The sequence below is a fragment of the Sinocyclocheilus rhinocerous genome, unplaced genomic scaffold (genome assembly GCF_001515625.1).
Source record: "Sinocyclocheilus rhinocerous isolate Xijiao unplaced genomic scaffold, SAMN03320098_v1.1 scaffold370, whole genome shotgun sequence".
Lineage (NCBI taxonomy): Eukaryota > Metazoa > Chordata > Actinopteri > Cypriniformes > Cyprinidae > Sinocyclocheilus > Sinocyclocheilus rhinocerous.
The window spans coordinates 366,084-378,203 of record NW_015670897.1 but is presented as its reverse complement, the minus strand read 5'-3'; the positions used below and the strand labels follow the sequence as shown (position 1 = coordinate 378,203).

The following is a 12,120-nucleotide window of genomic DNA, read 5'->3' as shown; positions in this document are numbered from 1 at the left end:
GAATTCTTCAAAACTGGTCAAATGTGGTAACATGGAATAATAAATAATTGTGATCAGACAGATAAACGCCAGATAATACAGACTGGAGATGTTTATTACCATTTCTACCATGAGGATATTCAGACATACAGCTCATGATGGGAAAGCCTTTATTACAGTCATTTAAAACATTATGTAATGCCTCATAATACAAAAAACAAAGAGTCCCTGCTGTTCTACTGGCTGAGACGACTGATGTGAGGAAACCATATTGTTATGCTTCCTGCAGTTAAACAGCATGGCTATATCTGTTTGATAAAGTCAAAATGAAACTTTTTTTTTTTCAGGTTATCCTTCATTTTATCCATCAGGAATTGATGTGATGGTGAAAAGTTTCATGTAAGAATGAAAACAGATTGATTTTAAAAAGGCTGCAATGTTGTAACCTAAAACAATGGCTAAAAAAGCTACAGTATTCGACTGCTTGGTCAACATGAACTAATAGCTAACCTGGACGAGGTGACATAAGCAGAAAAAAAAGTTTCAGGCAGAGTAACGTATTACATTTTGATGAAATATTATGAAAACAAACATCATTTTACTGTGTTTGGCTGCATGTTTGCTAGTGGTTCAAAAAAATGGTGTAAAAACTGCAGTTCCTGCTCCTGAAGAAATGTCATAGTCATAATTCACCTCAAAATCTAAAGGGAAAAAAAGCATTTTTTTTTCTTACAGACCATCCATATATTAGAACAGTTTGAATTGTGATATTATTTTCAGTTCTTACATTACTGTAATGCAAATACATCACATTCTCATTGAATAAAATCAATCTCTCCAGACAATATTTAAAAATACATACAGTATAATTAAATTCTGTAAAACACATGCTACCAGGATCTATATGCAAAATTATATTTTAACATGTTCTTTAACTTGTAAATAATACTTTTTTTTATTATTACAATAATGAGAATTTGGGGTAAAATGTTTCATTGTCATGAAAATAATGTTGCGATGCAAATATAATTTTGCATTTAATCTTTTTGATTTAGGGGTGAAAGATGAGCATGTTTTCTAGAGATTGGTGTGTACACAGTGGTTGTGATTTACTACAAGTAGAAGAGAGGAGGATGAGAAAGGAGACAAGGATGAAAAGAAGTGATGTAAAAAATGAGATGGGAATGCACTATGGGAATCCATCCTCTCCTACCTGTAGTTTACAAAGACTAGAAGTTGCAAGACATTAAAATGGAATTTGCTTTTGTGAACAAGCTCAAAGTACCGTTGTGATCTGCCTGTGTGTGTGTGTGTGTGTGTGTGTGAGCGTGTCGTAGATCCTCTGGGCAGAGGATGTGTGTGTGTGTGTGTGTGTGTGTGTGTGTGTGCGAGCGAGCGTGTCGTAGTGCTCAGGGCTTCTTTGTCGTGCTAGCAGTCAATGCACTGCCTGTGTTAACAGGGATGTTGATTTCAGAGCCCAGGATGGCAGGTTTGGGCAGAGGAGCTTCAATGGTCAGGACGCCCTCAGGAGACAGAGAGGAGGTGATCTTCTCAGAGTCCACACCAGAGGGCAGACTGGAACACAAGACAATCAGATTACATTCATGAAATCACAGCTCCAGACAAAAGGTCTTCTTTAGACAAGCATCACATCAAATTTTAAATCTGTATGACTTATCTAGAGAATATTTTCTATTATATTTGTCCTATTTATTTCATTAGGTCTAAAACTACTACATTAAAATGAAGTTAATTAAGTTATTGGAGTATGTTTTACAATAAAAAAAAAAAAAAAACGATTCCAGTTCATCTTTTCTGTAAAATTTCACGATTAATTAAATGTGTTACTTGCAATTTTGTTGTAACTGTGAAATTTGCTAACCATTTATCTGAGTGAAATTTGTTTCTAAACCAAATTTTGTCATTAAAGTATCTGAAATAACAAATTTTGCAATGAATGCAAAAATGCCATTAAAACATTTTGCAATGAAATGCTATTTCAGTTTTTCTACTTTCCTTGTTTAATTCAGTGTGTTGCTCACCTTTTCTTTGTAATTGTGAAACTTAGTAGCAATTTTACAGTGTACTGTTTCATTGAAGTATCTGCCATACACTCACAAAAAAATGCAATTAAGAAGATTTAAAAAATGCATTTCAAAGCTCTTGAAACTCAAGAGAAATTAACACAAAATATGACCACAGGTCCACAGACAGTTTCAGTTCTTTTAAAAACAGATGTGAAATAGTATGCAATGTGATGCATGATTCATTGCCAAACCCGTCCCACCCCTTTAGTATTCTCAGGACACTGTGTCTCTTGATCCTCCCTATCAAGTGTGCTTCGTGTGCAGATCTTTAGCATCTCAGTACTTACGTGTATTTCCTGGTAAAACATCTGGACACAAAGCCATGTTCATCCTTCCTCTCCTCATGTTTGCCTGCAAGCAAATCACATGGAAAAGAAAAAAACACACAAATGAATTATCTTTAAACTCCCTCAGATTCTTCAAAACAGCAATGACTGAATTAAAATTTCTCCAACATTAGATAAAATGATCTAAGCTGCTATCCACATATATACTCTTACTGTGTACCAGCAGCTATCTCAGTTGTGTCTATTTTTATTTATTAGAAACCACACTTATTTATAAAATGTATTTATATGGCAACCACCCATAACACCCTAGGATCACGATGACAAGTTTTGTACTATCAATTACCATTCACATTTTTCAGCAAATGTACAAATCTGGTTATATTTGCAGTTCTGATTAGTGTCACACATCACAATCATGATGGTTTAACTCAATGTGTCATGTTTAAGTTTCCTCCTGTTTGGTGACCTGTATCTGCTCCTTCTCTTAACCACTTCTTGAATGTGTAACACAGCATTGTGTGTTTGACCTCGCTGTCCTTTGACTGTTCCTCAAAGCTCTAAACTTTGGCTGATACCCGGCCGGGTAACCCAGCTCTGTTTGGTTAGACAACACGTCTGAAACCTCAGAAGATCCTCATCATCTGACAGACGGCCTCAGTGATGGATGTGAAATGAGGGTCATTAAAAGAGTGGGGTCCAGTGTGTATGACTTCACAAGATCAACACGAAACACTCCTTATTTCACCACCCAATTTACTTCTGAAATCTGATGCATTTCAAAGTGATATAGAAGTAAAAATGTAAGATAGCAAAAAGAGGATGTTGCATACAAAATGTTTATACTTGAATGGCACAAAGCTGAGAACTTAAGTCTCTGGCCTCTGCATTCTGCACATGCTGCTTTAACTGCATTGTGCTCTGGTTATGTAATATCTCAGAAATTTCTCAGGAAAATCAGCTCCCACCCTACAGAAGATAAAAGTTCTCCCAGCAAAGCCTGTTATTCAGCAGCCTTTTTTGTTTTTTTACTTCACACTCGACCACCTCTCTTCCTTTGGGAAGCCTACTTCTTCCACAAAAAGAAAAAAACATGCTTTGGTATACCATAATTATGACAGAAAATGTCAAATTACGAGACACAAAGTCATAGTTCTCAGATAAAAAGTTAAAATATTGACACAAGAAATGATGAGATACTAAGTCATAATTATGAGATAAAAAAGTAAATTCTAATAAAGAGTCAAGATGATGACAAGTCATAATTATGAGACAAAAAGTTGAAATTATGAGATAAAAAGTCATAATTGATGCAAAAAGTCCAAATTATGAGATACTAAGTCATAATTATGAGATAAAAAAGTAAATTCTAACAAAGAGTCATGATGATAAGTCATAATTATGAGAGAAAAAGTTGAAATTATGAGAGAAAAAGTCATAATTGATACAAAAAGTCAAAATTATGAGATACTAAGTCATAATTATGAGATAAAAAGACAATTATAACAAAATGATATGAGACACAAAGTCATAATTTTGAAAGTTGTAATTCTGACATTAAAATGTCAAAATTATGAGACATTAAATCATGAGATAAAAAAACTAAATTATTACATAAAAGATGAAATTATGACATATAATATACTAAGTCTAATTATGACATAAAAGTTCATAATTATAACAGTCAAAATTGGTCATAATTAGTTTTATCTCGTAGTATTGACTTCTTTTGTCATTGATTTTATCATAATTTTGTTTTGTTTTTTTATATCTCTTATAATTTTTTCATGTCATAATTATGATTTTTTTTTTCTTAATGTAGCAGAAATGGGCTTCCATACCTCCTGGACATTTCCTGCCAAAACAACTAAACAAATCAGATCTAATTTCCTTCCTGAAAGTAAAATATTAACCTTTACAGTAGTTTTCACACACTACAGTTCCCACAAAAAGCATCTGGACGCACAACATGTCTGAATATTATTCGTTATATACTGTAGAGAAGATCTTTTTCCCTCACTAGAGTTCACTTTCTGCATCATGTTTGAATTCTCAATGTGTTTGAATCAGCTGGTGTTTTGGTGATTTTTTTAGTGGATGTATGAATCAGTTCACACAGGTGTAAAGAATCACATTAACTAGCAACATCATCCACTAACTAACCACAAACAAACACAATACTGACCGTCTTCGACTACATCTATTGCTATTGCATCTATGTCAAACCGAACAAGCTTATTTTTGTGAAATGCATCTTTCTCTACAATAAATAACTCTTGCTTTCTTCACTCTTGGATCTAATGCAATGACATTCAAACATTTGTAAGGGTGACTTCAGTGTCCAAATACTTTTTGAGACACTCTTCTTGGGCTAAATGGTGAAATTATGAAGCAAAGTGCTCACCGGTGATCTCCACCACCCCATCTTTGGTCTTCACCGTCAGCTCCTCTGGGGCGAAGTGATTGACATCCAAGCTGATCTTCCAGGCGTCCGGTGTCTGCTTTATCTCAGACATTCCTGAGCTCATCTGTCGGGACAGGGCCCGGCTGTAGTTCGGGGGGTGCATCATGGTCACAGAGGGCGACATCGGAGCCATTGGGCTCTGCATTAAAGGGGCCATTTCGGGAAATCCAAAGGGCCGAATGTATCCGGGCCAGTGTGTGGTGGGGAAAGTGGGCATCTCCTCAGAGAAGGGCGGCATCCCGAAAGCTTGATCGAAGACCCGGCTGCCCTGGTACCAGTCGCGGAAAGGGTCCCAGGATGGGCTGTGCATGAAGCTGAAGGGAATGCGTCTCTCGGCCATGGCTGAAGTTTGTTCTTGCTCTGAAAGTTTTCTGGAAAGTGCTGTGTCCTGTTTGGAAGTGCTGAGATTTATAAGAACGTTCTCAGCCGACACTCCCCTTTCCACACTAATGCAACCCCCCTCCCATCCAGATATTTATAGAAGTGACTAGAATGTCTATTCACGGACGGCCTCACACGAGAATGGAATCCAAGGCAAAGGCCTTCCCAAAGCCGGCACCGTTCCTTTCCTGGATGGTTGATCCTGCCTGACTGTCTCACAAACACATTCTCTTGTCATGACACAGACACAGAGGAATCTGGTGATCAGTGTAAAGCGCACAGAGCGAGTCAGCAGAAACCCACCCCTCTGATAACACAAAGGTGACCAAACACACATGCACTGATTTACAGCAGGAATTCGATGAATCTGCACAGAGAACACAAAACAGAGGAAATAAAACACAGACAAGCAGGGCTCAATTTTTACTTTTAACTCAGAATTTTCTAGTAATTTCACAAATAATTACTAAGAAACATCAATTAACACACTGAATTAAACGTGAAACTTTGAAGTAGAAAGACTGACATAATAATAATAGTAATAAATAATTTTATTGTAAAATGTAATTTTTGGTTTAATGTATAATAATTAACAAAATGTAATAACAAAAATAACAAAATGTATTTTATTTCAGCAAATTTCTATTTTTTTAGTTTAACTTAAACTAGTAAAATACCTAAAACGAAAATCAAATAAAAAAATTAATAAAAATACAACAGACATAAAAAAAACAACAAAAAACATTAAAAAGTTAAACAAACAACAAAATGATTAAAACTTTAATTACAATTAAAATTAAAACAAAATATAAAACTATAAACTAACTTAAAATATTAATAAAAGCTGTAATAGTATATAATAAAATAACACTGCAGACAAACAGGGAAACATACTGTAAAAATCAAACAAATGTAGAAAAGCTAGAAAAAAATTACTTTTTTTTTTTTAGTCATTTCACTGAAATAAAATTAAGCTAGTTGCCAAGGCAACCTTTCTCATTTTCATTTAGTTTTACTTCATGTAGTAAAATAAATAAATTAAAACTAAATAAAATGAATAAAAACTATATAGATATATTTTTAAAAACTAATAAAATTGACAAAAACAACATAATTACTAAACTAAAATTAAAGTGGAAACAAAAAATCGAATTTAAAATATTAACAAAAACTATATCAGAATATCAAAGGTACTGAAATAACAAAGGGAGGTTTTATTAGATTTATATGATTTCTCTGACAATATCATCACATCTTCATGAACTATATCATATATTAAAGTGAAATATAGAGTTATGATGCATGTGTATCAAATGTTTAATTAAACCCTCCAACAGTGTTGCAGCACTTTCATTTCAGCCCTGCGGCACGTTCTGCATTAAACTCCGACTGTTTATGGACTTTGAAATGTTCAGTAAATAAAATTCTAGAAGAAACTAATGGAAGGCATTATAGAAGTGACTATAAATGTCATTTGAGCCACTGGTTTAGTGCCACAGGACTAAAAATACAACTGATCCATTTCCCCAGGAGATCGGCAGGAGTTTGTGAAAGAGCAGGAACCTTCCAGACACAAATCCAGATCACATGAGCATCTACTACAGCATCAGTAACGCCATCTAGTGCCGAAGACACTGAAGACTCTCAAACTGCAATATCTGCAGCATATAGAATGTATAAAAATAGTACAAAATGAACACTGTACAATATGCCATGTGCTAGTATTCCATTCTACAGTAAGCACTAGAAACGTGTTATGTTAGTATTGGTTATACATTATTATAGCTTTTTAATAATGTTTTGAAGTAACTTTAATTTTTATATTTTCAGTTTTCATTTTAAACTGATTTTTTTTTTTTTTTTTTTTTTTTTTTTAATGAGCTGTTGTCATTTGTTTTTTTTTTATTTTTGTTCTTTTTTAAAAATAGGATATTTTTTCTTTTTATGCTATTTAGGATAAATTTATTTCAGTTTTATTTATTTATACACTATTATAATTGTATTATTATTAATACATTATTATTATTAATCTATTATTATTATTATTATTAACGTTTTTAATTAGTTTTTAATTTTATATTTTCAGTTTTCATTTTTTCAGTTTCATTTTTTTCTTCTTTTTTTATACTATTTAGTATAATTGTTTTTATTTAGTTATTTATTTATACACTATTATAGTTGTATTATTAATAATACATTATTATTATTATCATGTTTTATTTTTGTTCTTTTTTTAAATATTACTAGTTAGGATTAATTTATTTTTAGTTTTTTAGTATTTATATTTTTAGTTTATTTATTTAATTATTTATACACTATTATAGTTTTTTTTGTTTTGAATTAGCTTTTATTTTTATATTTTCAGTTTTAATTTTAATCTGATTTTTAGTCATTTTTTATGAGCTGTTGTAATTTTTCTATTTTTTTTATACTATTTTGGATTAATTTGCTTTATTTCAGTTTTGTTTTTATTTATTTATACACCATTAATGTTTTGAATTAGCTTGTATTTCGATATTTTCATATTCATTTTATGCTAATTTTTTAGTAATTCTGTCATGAGCTGTCATGGGGTTTTTTTCCCCCTTTTTTTCTTCAATTTTAGTTTTAGTTTTTTTTCCAATCAGAAATTTTAGTGCTTCAACCTAGTTGACAAGGCAACATTTAAAATTTCATAAGTTTTTCATCTAATATTTTTATGTTTTTTACTTTATTTTATTTTATCTTTTATTTCATTCAGCAAAAATGTTTTAACAGTAGTTTTCAATAATAACCCTGACAAGAAACAAACGGAAACTCAAAATCAAGAACAGCACATGAAGATGATCCATTTGCAGATACTTTTATTATGTGTTTAATTATGACTGGTCACTAAATCTACTGACTTTATACAGTTGGGAAGTTAGAGCCGTATCAACTCATATAAGTAACTCAACAGCTGTTTGTAAATCAAATAACACTGAAAAAGGAAGACTGAGGTCCTGCATCACAAGTTAAAGTTCACTGTAATCCGCTTCCTTTATTAGCTCTTTCCAGAACTCACAGGAAGATTGAGAAAGAAGAAGAAATCACTGATAAAGACCAGTTCAGTCTCCATTTGAAGGAGGGAATGAGAAAATAAATAGTACAATAAATCATAATAAATATTTGCAAAATGCAAACTCGTAAAACAACAATCAGTCTTCTGCTCGAAAAAATCATTTCACAACAATTCATTTCAGTTCTGCATTTAAGGTTAACATGAAACTCATTTTATTTCCAAAATTGTGATGCATTTCAGAGTGCAACAGCTTTTTAAAGTAGGATTATAGAAAAATGCAAGATAGAAAATGCATCAGGAATTAATTGGACGATGAAGTTTCTCTGTATGGCAGATGCTTGAGAGGTACAATGTATTTTTGAAGTTGTTTCAGGGATGAAAAATCATGAAGAATCTTTGGAATAATGTGCATTGATGAATCATTCAAAATAGACCAGAAACATCTTTTAAGAAAGTAAATCGAATCAATTCTGATTTCATGTTGACTTTAAAGAATGCAGAAGCTTGTCATTGGAAACCGTCAAAAATGTGTTTCCAACGTACTTTGCAAACAGAAAAATGTGCAACTCCTTATAAAAACAGTTTCTCAGAGCCCAAATACATATATAAATATAACAAAATAAATATGCAACAAATAATAAATAAGTAGCATCACATGAATAAGTCACCGAATAAATAGAATAAATATGCTGAGAAAGACATGTGCGTGTATATTTTTGCAGCCTGGTTTCAGGAAAGTGCACCTACATAGAGACGCGAGTTTAAAAACAACAGAGAGTTCAGATCAGAACTGTACATGGTGCCTATATAACACAGAGCTCTATTTATATGCACTAAACACAGCCAAAATAGAAGTATATATATTATATATATATATATAAACCAATATAAGTGTAAAAATAACAAGCAACAAATAATAGTAATAAAAATAACAAAAATAATATTCTTATTAAGTATTTTTGCCTCTTGTTTTCCAGTACAAATATCTAAACATTCTGAAATCAGGATACATTTACTTGAGCAACAATATATATATGTGTGTGTGTGTGTGTGTTCAAATTTTGGGGGTTACTTAATTGTTATGAAAATACAGTCACAATTGTTTGTGATAATTAATTTGTACAACATCTAATTGCATGTTTCTAAATGACCTGGACATTTCTTTTTGAGATTCACCCAAATCATAAGCTACTGTAAACTGAATTGTTTGTTCTTGCTTCCGTTCATCATGTTGAGTCTGAATCTTCACTGTAGGAATAAAGTCTCTTGATTTGGAGATTGTTTTAGTCTCCGTCACATTAGTCTCTCATTGTTAACCCAGGAGAAAGACATGTGCGTGTATATTTTTGCAGCCTGGTTTCAGGAAAGTGCACCTACATAGAGACGCGAGTTTAAAAACAACAGAGGGTTCAGATCAGAACTGTACATGGTGCCTATATAACACAGAGCTCTATTTATATGCACTAAACACAGCCAAAATAGAAGTGGAATACTGTATATAATAAGAAATATCACATCTCCAAAATGGACTGGCATTATAGGTGCATCAGATATGGATTTTCCACAGAGATCGGAGAGTAACGGACTGACACCCAGAAACGCAGCCTCTCCTCTGTATCATGCCAAGCTTTTCCACATTCAAAGCCTTTTTATAATCCGCTATAGAACTTGGAATATATAGTGCATAGTTTACAGCCAAAACTTGCAGCGTAAATATTCAAATGGAAACATCCTGATATACACGCATTATAATACAACTTTATTAAAAAAAATTTAAAAAACATGAGTTTTGTAATTACTAAATGAGTGAATCTCACAAAAACTGTCAGTCATTTTTCAACAACAACAACAAAAATAATAATTGCATAATAAAGATGTATTATTATAATGATTATTATTATTATACACATTTAAACCACCCAATTTTCAGTAGGTTAATTCCTATTAAAAATCTCACAAAAACTGGCAGTCATTTTTTATCCCAAAATAAAAAAAAATTTGCATAATAAAAAGTAATTGAAGCATGTATTTTTATTATTATATTACTATATTATTTTCAAGATTCAATTAAACACATTTAAACCACCCAACTGTCAGTAGCTTAAATAAAACATTGTATAAATACTCTTGATTTGGAGATTGTTTTAGTCTCCGTCACATTAGTCTCTCATTGTTAACCCAGTTTTTTGGTTATTTTTGCAGCGTGGAAGAATTTCAGGAAAAAGTGCTCATCTCATCTTTGTTCTTCAGGCCTTTTTAGTCTTTAAATAGAGACACGATCAATGTGTAATGTTGAATGCGTTTTCATACAAAGATGCTGGCAGCATCAGAATCTCTGTGCATCAGTGTGTGTGTGTGTGTGTGTGTGTGTGTGTGTCAGCATCATACAGTGTTTGACGTTTAGTCAGCAACTCTTAGTGAGTAAAACAAAAGCGGCTGATTTTAATCTGTACAGACTGCCTGTGTATACAACATCAAATATATTGTTTGCCATTATTTCCCAATTCACTTCCTAAAATGCTTTTGTTCACACTGCACTCAAATCCACTCTTCAGGACCGTCTGCTTGTCATTTCTCATCAGATGTGTTTGTTCAGACAGTGTAGTTAATATCAGGTGTATCTATAGTAATAACTTAAGTGTTATTACTATTCTTATTTTAAAAGCCACTGTGGAAAGAAAGGTCAAAAACATCTGATTTTATGTATTTATGCTGTTTAAACTATAAAAAATGGAATGAGTGGATTTGAGTCAGATACACCAAAAACATTAATAAAATGAATAATGATTTTCATTTTCTGACTGAATAAAGCCTATGTTAAAGGTGAAGTGTGTGATTTCTGCATCACCAAACATAACTGTAAAAATAATAAGCAACAAATTTAATAATAATAACAATAATTGTAATGGAAAGTCCCGCAAAAAATATGTTTACTTGAAGCAAAATGACATAAAAAAAAATATCAGTTATTTTTTTCATAAAACAAGAAAAAAAAACTGCCAATGAGGTCACAAAAATAATCATGTTTTCCCTTAAATATAGTATTATATATATTAAATATTTTATTAAATATCGACAAGTTTGAGTCAGATAAACAGAAAAAAAAGAAAGAATGCAAGAAAAAAAAGAAAGAAAAATATACAAATAAACAGCAAGAATGATTTTCTTCATCAGTATTTTTGTCTTAATTTCCAGTATAAATATGTAAACATTCTTAAATTAAATTGATCAAATTGTAGCAAATCAAAATTTTCATTAAATTTATTTGAGAAGCAAAATGACAAGATATTAAGTCTGTTGTTTTTTTATGTATCAAAATGAAGTGTGGTCAGAAAAATAATCATATTTTCCACCTTAAATTAGGTTTATTTTTCTGACCCCACTAGCAGATATTTTGTCTGGTTTTAAGCATAAGCTTACTTCATTTTGTTCATTTTGTCATATAAAATATTGCATTTTGTTCATTTTACCCTCTCAAGTAATTGTATTTTGATTTAATAATAAATATATATGTGACCCTGGACCACAAAACCAGTCATAAGGGTCAATTTTTCGAAATTTATACATCATCTAATTGGCTGAGATACATTTATTTGAAAATCTGGAATCTGAGGGTGCAAAAAAATCTAAATATTGAGAAAATCATCTTTAAAGTTGTCCAAATGAAGTTCTTAGCAATGCATATTACTAATCAAAAATTAAGCTTTGATATATTTACGGTAGGAAATTTACAAAATATCTTTATGGAACATGATCTTTACTTAATATCCTAATGATTTTTGGCATAAAAGAAAAATCGATAATTTTGACCCATACAATGTATTTTTGGCTATTACTACAAATATACCCCAGCGACTTAAGACTGCTTTTGTGCTCCAGGGT

The 12,120-nt window shown here is 31.7% G+C and overlaps 1 protein-coding gene across 1 annotated transcript; it reads right to left on the bottom strand.

The window, feature by feature from the left end:
* Positions 1-962: 962 nt before the first annotated feature.
* hspb1 (heat shock protein, alpha-crystallin-related, 1) lies at positions 963-5,387 on the bottom strand. Its single transcript, XM_016546292.1, has 3 exons — positions 4,758-5,387; positions 2,354-2,417; positions 963-1,554 (listed from the first exon to the last, which is right to left on the bottom strand). Exons 1-3 carry the CDS (start codon positions 5,155-5,157, stop codon positions 1,389-1,391), a joined length of 630 nt encoding a protein of 209 aa, XP_016401778.1. The 5' UTR covers positions 5,158-5,387; the 3' UTR covers positions 963-1,388.
* Positions 5,388-12,120: the final 6,733 nt, after the last annotated feature.

Excerpts from the sequence above, each read along its gene's own strand:
- hspb1 (XM_016546292.1), bottom strand. The coding sequence starts at position 5,157 with ATGGCCGAGAGACGCATTCCCTTCAGCTTCATGCACAGCCCATCCTGG. Across the intron at positions 2,418-4,757 it reads TGGGGTGGTGGAGATCACCG|GCAAACATGAGGAGAGGAAG; the intron begins GTGAGCACTTTG and ends ATTTGCTTGCAG. Across the intron at positions 1,555-2,353 it reads TGTTTTACCAGGAAATACAC|TCTGCCCTCTGGTGTGGACT; the intron begins GTAAGTACTGAG and ends CTTGTGTTCCAG.